This window comes from Littorina saxatilis, linkage group LG6, assembly GCF_037325665.1.
Source record: "Littorina saxatilis isolate snail1 linkage group LG6, US_GU_Lsax_2.0, whole genome shotgun sequence".
Lineage (NCBI taxonomy): Eukaryota > Metazoa > Mollusca > Gastropoda > Littorinimorpha > Littorinidae > Littorina > Littorina saxatilis.
This window is the reverse complement of record NC_090250.1, coordinates 38714282-38728844: the sequence shown is the minus strand read 5'-3', so window position 1 is coordinate 38728844 and position 14563 is coordinate 38714282. Positions and strand designations below refer to the sequence as shown.

The 14563-nt window shown below is 40.1% G+C and overlaps 1 protein-coding gene across 1 annotated transcript in view; it reads left to right on the top strand.

Annotated features, from left to right (window-relative positions):
* The window catches only part of LOC138968010 (CD109 antigen-like), a 73576-nt gene that overhangs the window by 1461 nt on the left and 57552 nt on the right, over nt 1-14563 (top strand). The window contains exons 3-10 of the mRNA XM_070340571.1: nt 1063-1262; nt 2409-2434; nt 2784-2958; nt 4953-5020; nt 7035-7181; nt 7661-7703; nt 10896-10974; nt 13970-14066. Of these exons, the coding sequence (XP_070196672.1) occupies nt 1063-1262; nt 2409-2434; nt 2784-2958; nt 4953-5020; nt 7035-7181; nt 7661-7703; nt 10896-10974; nt 13970-14066 (835 nt within the window). The remainder of the gene's footprint in view (nt 1-1062; nt 1263-2408; nt 2435-2783; nt 2959-4952; nt 5021-7034; nt 7182-7660; nt 7704-10895; nt 10975-13969; nt 14067-14563) is intronic.

Here is a 14563-nt window from a genome sequence, read left to right as displayed (position 1 = left end):
GTTGTGGCATAAGCAATATAAACGAGCTTCTTTTCAACCAGCCCTCGCCCAGAGAGGGACTACTCTAATCTTATATATACATATATATATATACACACGTAAAACATTTACAAAAGATAAACATAAAAGTAAACAAGTCGCGTAAGGCGAAAATACAATATTTAGTCAAGTAGCTGTCGAACTCACAGAATGAAACTGAACGCAACGCAACGCAGCAAGACCGTATACTCGTAGCATCGTCACTCCACCGCCCGTGGCAAAGGCAGTGCACGTGGAATTGACAAGAAGAGCGGGGTATTCGTTGCGCTGAGAAGGATAGCACGCTTTTCTGTACCTCTCTTCGTTTTAACTTTCTGAGCGTGTTTTTAATCCAAACATATCATATCTATATATTTTTGGAATCAGGAACCGACAAGGAATAAGATGAAAGTGTTTTTAAATTGATTTCGAAAAAAAAAATTTGATAATAATTTTTATATATTTAATTTTTAGAGCTTGTTTTTAATCCGAATATAACATATTTATATGTTTTTGGAATCAGCAAATGATGGAGAATAAGATAAACGTAAATTTGGATCGTTTTATAAATTTTTATTTTTTTTTACAATTTTCCGATTTTTAATGACCAAAGTCATTAATTAATTTTTAAGCCACCAAGCTGAAATGCAATACCGAACCCCGGGCTTCGTCGAAGAGTACTTGACCAAAATTTCAACCAATTTGGTTGAAAAATGAGGGCGTGACAGTGCCGCCTCAACTTTCACGAAAAGCCGGATATGACGTCATCAAAGACATTTATCAAAAAATTGAAAACAACGTTCGGGGATTTCATACCCAGGAACTCTCATGTCAAATTTCATAAAGATCGGTCCAGTAGTTTAGTCTGAATCGCTCTACACACACACACACACACACACACACGCACACACACACACGCACACACACACGCACATACACCACGACCCTCGTTTCGATTCCCCCTCGATGTTAAAATATTTAGTCAAAACTTGACTAAATATAAAAATAAAACGATGACTGAGCTTTGTCAACATGTCTTGGTAGGACAACCATATCACCTGATGCTGCCAGCAAAGACATCAGCTACTGGGTGTCCTTCGCCAAAAGGATCACTCCAGGGAAGCCTCTGGTGACTCACGTGTACCTGGCTAACCTGTCCCAACCTGTAGACTTGACACTAGACCTTGTGGACGATGACAACACGAATTTGCAGCAAGGACAAAGCTTTACCTTGCAAGGCTCTGGTATGTGGTGTTTTGTTGTTTTGTTTTGAATTTCTCTGCGTGTTTAGTTTGCATTTCATGACCAGACTTCAGCTTCAGACAGACAGAGAAATGTTCCTGCATCCACTCCATGCATGCAGCAACAACCCAATCAAATTGACTTAAGAGTGATGACAGTTTCGACGGGATTTTAATCCAGTAGCTATAAAGCAAGGTTGGTAAAATAAGGGCACAAAGGCAGAAAAGGAAGTTGGGAGATTAAACTCCCTTGAATTATCGTGGGTTTGACTTTCTACATAAAAGCGACCAAATTATCTTTTCCGATTGTCTTACGGAGGTGTCAGCCGAACCAGGTCATAACCAAATTTAAATAAAGACTGAAATTGTTGTATTGCGTATTTTGCTTTGCTATTTTATGTTGTTCCTTGGTTTTCCTTTGTTTTGTGTTAGAATCTCAAACAGAATGAGGCAGAGCGATGTTGAGATATCAAATAACCAAAGGGAAGTAATCGCTCTTAATGCATACGACATGTGTAATAGAGTAAGCGAGAGTTGTACGGAACCTTTTCTCCTGGCACCTGAGAAAATAACAAGCATTGAAATGAACAAGCGACTTGTTTTGTTTTGTTTTGCTTTTTATTTTTGATCAGTTTTGCATAGTTTTGCTTTGCTAATTTGTTCATTTGATTTGTGGTTGCTTTGTTTGTCTGCTTGATTCCTTTGCTCTGCTTTGCTTTGTGCGTTTGTTTTCCTTTGTAATTGCCTTGGTTTGTCTTGATTATTTGTTCGTTTATTTGTCTGTTTGTTTCATTATTTGTCTGATTGAATGTTTGTTTGTTGTTTGTTTGTTGCTTTTGTTTTGTACGGTTTACCTATTAATGTTTGTGTATGTTTGCTCGTTTCTTTTGCTTTGTTTGTTGGTAGTTTGAAGGGTTGGCTGGTTTGTGGGCTGGTTGATGGATTGTTGTGTTGGTGGTTCGGGTGAGTTTAGCAGTTGTTCACGTAAAAGAGATTTTGAATCTAACCTTAACCGCGTTAAATCGTTGGTTCATTAGTTCTTCAGTTGGTAACCCCCTTGTCTAACTGCGTACTTTGTTATTTGATGTCGGTTAATTCCGTTAATTTATTAATTACAATAAATGTGATCTTCTCACAATTTCATTTCAGGGGACATTCAGATCATCAATTTTGATGTAAGTATTACGCACTATAGAGAAAAAAGTTCTTATCAATGTCAGGCGCCACGTGTTGACAGTGTGTGTGTGTGTGTGTGTGTGTGTGTGTGTGTGTGTGTGTGTGTGTGTGTGTGTGTGTGTGTGTGTGTGTGTGTGTGTGTGTCTGCCTGCGTGCATTTGCATGTTACTGTGTATTATTGCGTGCGTGATGTGTGTGTGTGGGGGGGGGAGAGTATTAACCGATTTCATAGACGATTAAAGCTAATATATAAACCCCCAAAATGATTAGAAATGAAAGAATAACACCAACAACTGTGTATATCATCAACCACCTACATTTTATGTCTTCATATTTAATATTATGCAGATAAGTAACAATCTGACGAGACCCCAAGACAACTCTCCTTCTCCTAAAATGTTCGTACGTGTACGAGCTAGCAGAGGTCTTCTGTTTGACGAATACGAAGAGGTCTTGTGGCAGGAACCATCTCTGAACATATTCGTGCAGATGAGCATGCTGGAGTATCAGCTGGGACAAACAGGTAACAAGTCGCGTAGGGCAAAAATGCAACATTTAGTCAAGCTCAGTCGAACTCACAGAATGAAACTGAACGCAAAGCATTTTTTCCGCAAGACCGTACACTCGTAGCATCGTCTGTCCACCGCTCGTGGCAAAGGCAGTAAAATTAACAATACAGAAAAGCGCGGTAGCGGTTGCGCTGAGGAGGATAGCTCGCTTTTCTATATCTCTATTCTTTTTAACTCTCTGAACGTGTTTTTAATCCAAATATATCATATCTATATGTTTTTGGAATCAAGAACGGACAAGGAAAAGATGAAATTGTTTTTAAATCGATTTCGGAAATTTAATTTTAATCATAATTTTTATATTTTCAAATTTCAGAGCTTGTTTCTAATCCGAATATAACATAATTATATGTTTTTGGAATCAGAAAATGATGAAAAATACGATAAACGTAATTTTGGATCGTTTTATAAAAAAATAATTTGAATTACAATTTTTAAGATTTTTAATGACCAAAGTCATAAATTAATTTTTAAGCCTCCAAGCTGAAATGCAATACCGAAGTTCGGCCACACACACACACACACACACACACACACACATACACCACGACCCTCGTCTCGATTCCCCCCTCTATGTTAAAACATTTAGTCAAAACATGACTAAACAAGTCGCGTAAGGCGAAAATACAACATTTAGTCAAGTAGCTGTCGAACTCACAGAATGAAACTGAACGCAATGCAACGCAGCAAGACCGTATACTCGTAGCATCGTCAGTCCACCGCTCATGGCAAAGGCAGTGAAATTGACAAGAAGAGCGGGATAGTAGTTGCGCTGAGAAAGATAGCACGCTTTTCTGTACCTCTCTTCGTTTTAACTTTCTGAGCGTGTTTTCAATCCAAACATATCATATCTATATGTTTTTGGAATCAGGAACCGACAAGGAATAAGATGAAAGTGTTTTTAAATTGATTTCGAAAATTTAATTTTGATCATAATTTTTATATTTTTAATTTTCAGAGCTTGTTTTTAATCCAAATATAACATATCTATATGTTTTTGGAATCAGCAAATGATGGAGAATAAGATGAACGTAAATTTGGATCGTTTTATAAAAAAAATTTTTTTTTTACAATTTTCAGATTTTTAATGACCAAAGTCATCAATTCATTTTTAAGCCACCAAGCTGAAATGCAATACCGAAGTCCGGGCTTCGTCGGAGATTACTTGACCAAAATTTCAACCAATTTAGTTGAAAAATGAGAGCGTGACAGTGCCGCCTCAATTTTCACGAAAAGCCGGATATGACGTCATCAAAGACATTTATCAAAAAACTGAAAAAAAACCGTCTGAGGATATCATACCCAGGAACTCTCATGTCAAATTTCATAAAGATCGGTCCAGTAGTTTAGTCTGAATCGCTCTACACAGACAGACAGACAGACACACATACACCACGACCCTCGTCTCGATTCCCCCCTCTATGTTAAAACATTTAGTCAAAACTTGACTAAATGTAAAAAGGAGAAGAAATTGATTGAATGGAAGTCATGTCGTACACACAGAATCACCCAGACAGACACGCACATACCGACAGACACATACACACATACTCGCACACACACACACACACACACACACACACACACACACACACACACACTCACACAAACACACACATACACACACATACACACACACACACACACACGCGCGCGCGCGCACACAAACACACACATACACATACACACACACACACACACACACACATAACCCCCCCACACACACACGCACACACACACACAGAGATTGAAAGAGTGAGAGAGAGAGAGAGAGAGAGAGAGAGAGAGAGAGAGAGAGAGAGATTGGGAGAGAGAGAGATAGAGAGAGACAGAGAAAGAGAGAGACAGAGAAAGAGAGAGAGGGACAGACGTGAGCTGACCAGTACGTCCAAAAGCTGGCGTTGACGAGTTTTCTGTGCCTGAAAGCATGTCTTGAAATGTGTTTCAGTCAAATTCATTGCGTTCGTCACCTCGGGATTGCATGTCGTGAAAAAGCCATTGGACATTGTAATCGAAGTAAGTCACAAATGTAGTAATATTTGTTTATGTTGAAACAGTATATCGAATTAAGTATGTCGCATGAAGGGGAACGGAGTGGAGGGAGGGGTAGAGGAGAGGACAGATCTCCACGCCCCCATTTATTAAAGATAGAAAATACATATTTTGGCCATGAATGCTTGACTCTACTGCCACACTCCCCATTCACAAAGCAATAATTAACTGAAAAACGTCCACCCTGAAGAAAAAATGGAATCGAAGATGAAGTCGCTTGCTCATGTCAATGCTTTGTAATCTCTATTGTGCCAGGAGACACAGACAAGGACCATACACTTGAAGTCAGTCAGTCAGTCAGGAAGCATTCTTGCTATGTGTCCATGTGGATAAAGGACCTTATCCCATGCAAAAGCCGGAGATTGTGTGCAGAACCGTTTTAACGAGAGGGAATAATTATGCCTTATACCCCCAATTATTCCCAGTCGCAGTAGGTTAAAGGCACATTAAGCCTCCCGTAAACCATCACAGATACTGTCAGGCTTTTACACACAGTACAAACACCCTTTCATTTAAACACTCACCGTTTGAGAACAACCTAGGTGCCCTCCGTAAAGAGCGAGCAATTTTCAAAGAATTTATTTTTGCGTGGTTTATCCGTTGCCCCTGAGCCATCGTGAACACGTGTGATCCAGTTTCCCTTTTTCACAATGCAGTCGTCAGTTAGTAATTTGAATGCGACTCGCTGTGAGCTTATCTGCAATAGCACGTTATTATGTACCTCTGACTATGCACGAAACAAACGGCTGTGGTTCACAAGAACTCTAGCGATGGCTTTTGACTGTTAAGAGGAACTGGCAATAGGCATAAACCGTCGTCTGCTACGAGAATCACGACCTTGCGTGACTCTGATTCCGGGCTTTTCTTTTTTCAAACTTTCAAAACTTCGAATTGTATTGATCTTGTCTTGATGAAAGAATTCTGTTATGATTTAAAAATGTTTGTGTAACAAGCTGTCAATTTATTATTTAGATTTTAAAAGTTAGGTCTAGCGCCAAAACGCACCACGGTCCGATTGTCTCTGAGACAATCCGCAAAATCAATTCTTTGAAAATTGCTCGCTCTTTACGTAGGGCACCTAGGATGTTCCCGTTTGGTGAGCGTTCAAATGGAAGGGTGTTTGTACTGTGTGTAAAAGCCTGACAGTATCTGTGATGGTTTACAGGAGGCGCACTGTGCCTTTAATAGAACGATTCAAGCTTCCAAAACAAAATCATACTAACCTTTTGACACTCTCCAGGTGTAGCCTTCAACACTAATTACTGACACTTACCTAATCTATTGTGTTACGAGTTTATGGCACAGTTAAACAACATACCCGCTCCAATGGTTTGTTCTAGGTTACCACCGACGAACGCGTTTTGTGTACAACACCCGTCATCTATCGAGTCTACTCTAGTCGTATTGCTATATCGTTCGACTTCGACAAAACTCAATCTCAGAAAAGTCTTTGCTTTATTGTAGAAATATCGATATGTCTGAAACAGAAACATACGTTTTGTCAAGAAGCACAACTGTGCTCCCCTCTTCACTGACTTTAGTTGTACATGTAATACGTATTACCCCTTGAGAAATAATCTAATGCCCGTCGCCCGGAGTGCACATACACTCATTATCCATCCCCGGGAACGCGACAAGTGTCACAATTTCCGTCTTTCCTGACCTATATCCCGGCTCCGTGCTTTGGAACTTAAAACATTTCCCTCGAGCACCAGGAAGTGGGTAAAAATCAACTCGTTGCACGATACGAAATAAATTCTCTGAAAATAATGCTCGCTCTTCATGGAGAGCAATTTGATGTCATCTAGCGATAAGCGTACAGACTTAGGATGTCTATGGTCGGAAATGGATGGCTCGCACAAGCCCAACAGAGCCTGCAGTCACTAAATCAAGAAATCAAAGTTATGAGTAAAATTAAGGCAATCAAATTACTTCTGAGATGCACGTATCGCTAACATCTCGGTCTATTTCTGTGCAGAACGATGGGCGGTACGGGGGCACACCAGAGAAGCTTGCTGAATGGAAACAGGTGCAGTCTGGTGACAAGACAGGATTTTATATGGGAGAGTTCAATACCTCCTCGCAGACTCCGACAGGGCAATACCAAATATCCGTCTCAGCTGAAGTAAGCGTGTGTGTGACTGTGTGTGTGTGTGTGTGTGTGTGTGTGTGTGTGTGTGTGTGTGTGTGTGTGTGTGTGTGTTTGTGTGTGTGTGTGTTTGTGTGTGTGTGTGAGTGTGTGTGTGTGAGTGTGTGAGTGTGTGTGAGTGTGTGTATGGATGTGTGTGTGTGTGTGGGGGGGGGCGGGGCGCGTGTGGGTGTGCGTGTGTGTGTGTGAACGTGTGTATGTGTGTGTGTGTGTGAGTGTGTGCCTGTGTGTGTGTGTGTGTGTGTGTGTGTGTGTGTGTGTGTGTGTGTGTGTGTGTGTGTGTGTCTGTGTGTGTGTCTGTGTCTGTGTCTGTATATGCAAAATGAAAAGCTCCGCCTCAGAGCAGTTAGAGACACAATTCTTACAAACGCATCTCTATTGCGATTTGCCTTCAGTAAAACACGGTGTTAACAACACGGAAGTCTATACGCTGTTTTTTCTATCTTTTTTTCCAGGGCGCTAAAACATACACAATGTCCTTCGAGGTTAAAGAATACAGTAAGTGTTAGCCTGAGTCTGTGTGTATGTGTGTGTGTTGGTGTGTGTGTGAGTCCATGTTGTGTGTATGTGTGTGTGTTGGTGTGTGTGTGAGTCCATGTGTCTGTGCGTGTGAGAGTATGAGAGTGAGAGAGGGAGAGAGAGAAAAAGACGAAAAACGAGAGAAAGAGAGAGAGAAAGAGAATTGACTGTACTCACGCCGTGGATCGTGTAACTCTGCATTTGCGCCACCGCAACTTTTCATCGCTTCACGCCGACGAAGAGGCAAGCTGCGAGGTAGGTCTCTCGAATGATAAATTAAATTGTTAGAATGCTAGGCACTCAGCATGTTCTCAAGTGTTGCATTTCACATACTTATATCCTTAGCTATATTTCTGTATATATTTTTTGATGCTTTGATGGCCCTGGTGATCGTGACGATCTGTTTTTCTTCTCGTTTCTCCATGTTTTGGGCATATTTTCAGTTTCTGCGTCAAATGCAACAAAACGGAGATTACTGGTTATTCTTGGACATGTTCACTGATAACTTTAATGTTTTATGAATCTCCACGTGTAGTTTCTCTGTATATAGTTCCATATATACTTTGCAAGAAGCAGATAAAAACAGAGTGTCAACAACTCTCTGTAATTCGCCACCGCATCAATTCAATGCTAGATGTAACTCGCCACCGCATTTTTTGTTATTCGCCACCGCACTACGCAAATTGTTATTTTCAAACGCATCAACATCGTGGAGGCATTTAAACCTTTATTTTTGTCACAAAATTGACAGCAATTGATAGGAGCATTTTAACTTTTGTGCTGCAAGTTTTAAACTCAGGGGAGTGGCGTGATCTTGCCTATGCAAAGGATTTAAAGGCACCATGAGTTGACAAATCAAACTGTAGTATTTCTTCTTCTTCTTCTTCTTCTACTTCTTCTTCTTTTTCTTCTTCTTCTACTTCTTCTTCTTCTGTATGAAAAGTATGCTTATCTGTACTTGAGTGTATAACCCACATGTACTGGAATGTGCTTATATATATATATGACCCCCCAAAAAAAAGTCCCTGGGACTGTGAGATTCAAGAGGTTTAGGGTATGATGACATCAATAGGAAATATAACAGTGCTTACCGTAAGAGTGAAAAAAATACTATATTTACAAGTGGGAAATGCATCGATGACTGCTAGTGATGATCTGAACAGATTACGCAGCAAAATAAAGACACATCAGAACATGAAGACCAACGTTTTCACCAATGAGATTTCACTTCTAGGAAGGCACGCTGATGAAAAGTTTGTCCTCATGTTCTCTTATGCATTCATTTACATTCGGAAGATTGACTACACATACAAGAATGTACAAAAACGTTCCGCATGGTTTGAACATTACTTAGTGTAAGGCGACGAATGGCAGGATGGATAGCGTACTTACTTCAGATAAGTGCTTCTTTTTCAAACTAAAAAAAAAAATTAAAAAAAATAATAATAATCAAAATATGCTGGATCTATTCAAAAGTGTTCATTCCAGAACTGAAAACAAAATTCTTTGAAAACAACATTTCAGGCAACACATTTCTTGGAATGGCGTAAAAGCTGCGTCCTGTACATGAAAGGATAAAAGCATCTTGGGCAGGAGTGAGCAAGTGTGTGTGTGTGTGTTGGTGTGAGCCTTGAGTGTTGATTTGTGTTTATACTCTTTGCCACAGACATCACACGCGTACTTAGTGATTTGCACACATGTGTGGCGGTTTGGGTTTGCATTGCGTTTGCACGCAAATTTTTTGTGGCACTTGGAGCAGTCGAATGGTTTTTGCCCGATGTGCTGTTTGTTCACATGTGACTGGAGGTCTGCAGACCTCGTGAATGTTTTTTTGCACATCCCACAGGTAACCCTTGGACCCCCACCCTCTGTGTGATGGAAGAGCCTGTGGTTTCTTAATGTTCGGTGGTGTTTATATGTTTTCCCACATTCTGGGCATAAACACTGCTTTTGCTCTGACTTCTTTTTCTGCGGTGTCGAAGTCACTGGTGGTCGAGTAGTAACTTCTACCACATCACTGACATCAAGGAAGCTGTCAATGGTTTGCCCGGACTGTTCCAAATCCATCTGCAACAAAACCACTCGTATCCCGTCAGAAAAGTTATTGTATAAGCATATGTGATTGAAGAGCGCAGCGATTCTTGCCATTCTAGCAATAAACACTCCATGGCTGAAATCACTAAGTTTGACAATATGGAACCTACCTCTTCCTGTTTGATTTGCGGTCACTTGAGTCTGAAACTGGGCCTGGAACGCTCCTGTTAAAAACATTGTGGGGCCAAATACCACATAATTCTAAAATTCTTAAGCTTCGTTGGTGTTTATGTGTGTGAAATAATTCTAAAATTCAGTCATTCCTATTACCAGCGACAACACAAAAACTCATCAGTTTGACGCTGGAAGAGAAAAGAACGCCTCTGACAGACGTGACGTTTTTCGGGAAAGAAGAATGACGAAGAATGTGGGAGTGAAACGCCGCCAGGTGCGTCTCAGAAACGTGTTCTACAAAAGCTGAACTATACACTGAACTGAACAACTCCAAATCAATATTTTCAATTGGAAGTGACAGAATCACTGAACTCTTCAACATATTATGCAATTCATTAGACAGTTGCGGTGGCGAATAACATCCAAGACGTGAAATTGCGGTGGCGAATTACACCAAGCATCGGTGGCGTATAACATGAAGTCTAATTGTTTGTGTTTTCTTTTGCCGCGTGCGTCACCCAAAGACAAAATTGTGCAACAGCATTCATCAAGAATACAAAGGACATGTTTAGCTCACAGGATATCATCACGGGAATGCATCAACTAGTGCTGTTTCGTTGAAGTTACGAAGGAAGGGACAAATCGTGCAATTTCAGCTACAATTCCAGCAGAAATCGGACTTCAGAACTGCCGAAACCTGACATTTCGACTAAAAAAGCACGTACCTTAGACCTTGAGTATATACTTCTTTAAAATGTACTAATGAAGAATCTAGATGATGCCTGAAAGTCCTACACATTTTCATTTTCTGTGAGAGACCTACCTTGCAGCTTGCCTCTTCGTCGGCGTGAAGCGATAAAAAGTTGCGGTGGCGCAAATGCAGAGTTACACGATCCACGGCGTGGTATTATCCTGTTGGTGAGAAATGAGCTTGTTAAACAAACCGTTTATTTCTTTTTACAGTGGAGTTTCTGGTGGAGATTGACTATCCAATTGCAGTAACAGCTTCATTTGAACAGATAAACTTTAACATATCCACGAGGTATGTTTGTTTAACTTTTTTTCATTTTCGTTTTTACATTTAGTCAAGTTAGCCTAGTATATCTATATATATATATATATATATTTTTTATATATACTAGATTTCCTTGTGATACGTCCCCCACAAAGGGACTTTGCATTGTAAATCTCGGTCCCCCTTGAGGAGGGTCTGATGCTCCCAATAGGCTGTCTGTGAAGGGATACGTTTTTCTCTCTTTCTCTTTCTCTGCTGAGAGATTTTAACAAATATCGGAAGAAAGTCTCTGCTGACTTTCAATTGTTTCTTTCACAATTTCTGATGTTTTATAATGTGGTCACCGTGAAAGTTGCATCGCCTTTAAAGCGATCCAATTGAACAAGTCTTGCTGAACTTTCTTTCTTTATTTGGTGTTTAACGTCGTTTTCAACCATTCAAGGTTATATCGCGACGGGAGTCTTGCAGAAAACTTCTTCTTTACCAAGTCCTGTGTTGAACAGCAGTGAAAAGTTGACCGCTTTTCCTGTTTAACCTTTTCAAAATTAGATCTAACTTGTTCGCGTATCCATTTCTGGATCTGCAGGCTGGTACAGAGTTACCTCCCTTTAGGCTTTTTTCAAATTTCCCTTGTTTTAACCTAATTTCTTGGTTAAAACTTGTCTAAATTTCTAATTTTTTTCATAATAAATATCTATTCCACACTTTGGCCTTAAATCAAAGTGTTTCCCTTCACAGATATCCCCTTGGGGTTGTCAGATGAGGGTAGTCTCCCATGCCAACAGAAGCTACCATTCAGAGAGTGGTTTGCTTCTTAGTTGGATACCATGGGTTGACAACTCTCATCAGCAGAACCACCTGACTCTCATCAGCAGTACCACCTGACCACTGATGAGACTCAAAATCACGTGTCGGGTCTATGTACAAAAACAATGGTTCTCCTCAGGACTTGCCTTACTTGTGATACGTCCCCCCACAAAGGGACTTTGCAGTGTAAACCTCGGTCCCCCTTGAGGAGGGTCTGATGCTCCCAATAGGCTGTCTGTGAAGGAATGCTCTTTTCTCTTTCTCTTTCTCTGCTAAGAGATTTTAGTAAATCTTGGAAGAAAGTCTTTTATTATAATAGTGTATGTTGTGTGGCAATGTGCAGTCTCAGAAGTACAAAGTGACCCCCAAAAAATGCAACCCACAAAAATGATCATAATTATTAACTTCTACATCTGTTGACCGAATCACTTCATATGTAAAGGACATAAACTTCAGCATATGATTGACCTTTCCACAATGTTATAGATCAAATGGTCTGACTCAAGTGCAATTTCAAAAAGAGTTGCCAAATTCGGGGATCCACTCAACATTACAAGGTTTGAAATTGAGTGGTAGTCAAAGTAATCCGATTTAAGCCCTACAGATTGTTTTCGTTTGGGTAATTCGAATGACGTAGTATACTTTAATCAACATTAGAGAGTCAGTGACTTGATTACAGCAATTACAGGCAGGATCAGGGCATTTCCCATGGATGAATGCGTTCATGTCATGGATGAACTTTGCGCGACATTGCGCAAGTGTAACTTTACAACGAAGGGGTTAATTTTTTCAGTCAGTTGATTTTAGCAAATATGTTCATAGTTGTGCATGAACGTCAGTTTGTCCACGACCATTCTACAAAGTTTTGAGTCTGTAGGTAAAATAATCGGACATTTACCTTTTCTCCTAAATGTGTTTCAAATTACACCTTCGAAATTGTCAATGGCAAACAAGCTGTCCTGTCCAGGGATTGCCCTGAACCTTGCTGTAACTGCTTTCTTTAGGTCACCGATGTTCTAGGGGTTGGAGGGGGCGTTTGTGTGTACTCAGACATTCAGATAATCCAAAAGGTAAAAGTCTGGAGGGTTGAAATCAGGTAAGTAATGCTACTGCTCAATGTCAAACCTCGTTCTGTTGAATCGATCGCCGAATTTGCAGAACAATTTTTTAAATGGCAATTTTGTGGAAGGGTCATGCACAGGCTGAAGTTGATGTCACCCAAAAATAAAGTGATTCAGTCAACAGATATAGAAGTTAGCATTTTTGAGGGTTGCATTTTTTAGGGGTCACCCTGTACATTATTATTAGAAGTGGTTAACGACCATTACAAGCAGTCGATGTGCGGTGATACAATCGGCCAATGGTCTTTTCTCAAAAGCCGATGTTACTAAAATTCGAATGGGTAATTCAGGGAAATCGTCCACTTGAAGTACTCGAAAAGTATGCCACCCTTCCATAAATTTGATCTTTAGTATATCATTAAAAACCTTTGGAATGAATTAACATGAATAAAATACGAGAATTACGAGTTCGAACAGTAAAGAGAAGTAACATATAAAAAAATATATATACAAAAAAATGTAAAACAAAAGTTTGAAAAAAGGTTCTTGACTTCTTTGAGATTCGATCATTACCGTGACCACCATCGTATTTTATTTACTGTCGGGCGCTCTACCGATTGAGCTAATTCGGCTTCCTGTCTTCCGGGGTAGAAAGAGAAAATGTAACTTTGAATATTGCACGTGAGTTCTCGAGCATGTGTATCAGTATCGACTCGTCGGGTACCGAGTTTCCCCGTTCGTATTTGTGTACTGTACGTTCTGTCGATCTCATTGTTCGAGGTGAGTTAAGTTGATAACTGACCATATGCTCCTGTTCGCTTCGTATCAGTTTGGAAAGCAAACTCAAGTAGCGTGTATTCCAAGTGTGACCGAGATTAGGTTGGAAGTCCAGCTTCGAAGTGCATTGTGCAATCGCCGATATGCGCTGGCGTCATTTCATGAAAGGATTTCCCTACCCAGAATACCAAACGGTTTTGGAGATTTTGAAGATTTCGTTCAGGACAACTATGCCCTACAGCCGGTTTATTAGATAAGGGGAAACAAGCGGTTAAAAGCTGGGGTCGACAGAGGCAATGAAGGGGAATACTATAACTTATAAGATCATATACCTATGGTAGCCTATACTGTTATTGTCTTGTTTGCTTGTTTTCCAGAACGGCAGAAGGATTTCCAGTGCAAGGTCCTTGTTCGGTAGTTGCACGCTACCCATACTGGGATCGCAATGGACAAGAACTAGTCAAAAACATATCGGTGAGAGACGATAGAAAGATTTAATGGCCTGAAGATTACCAACTTACTCGTTCTTTAAATTCACTTAATCAAGCAAGCAATCATTCACGCATAAACGCAATCAATGACTCAATGGATGAATAAATGCATGAATTAATGAATGAATCAATCAAATCAATCAATCAATGAATCAATCAATCAATCAATTAATCAATCAATCAATCAATCAACAATCAATCAATCAATCACCAATCAATCAATCAATCGGTCACTCACTCACTCACTCACTCCACCAATCAACCAACCAACCAATCAATCAATCAATCAATCAATCAATCAATCAATCAATCAATCAATCAAGGGGGCCGGGTAGATCAGTTAGTAGAGCACTGGACTAGTAATCCTAAGGTCACATGTTCGAATCACGACAGGGACGGACAACGGTCAACTTTATGTGCAGACTCAGAGACGGTATTCATGTCCCAACCCCGTGTCATCACAGTGGCACGTAAAAGACC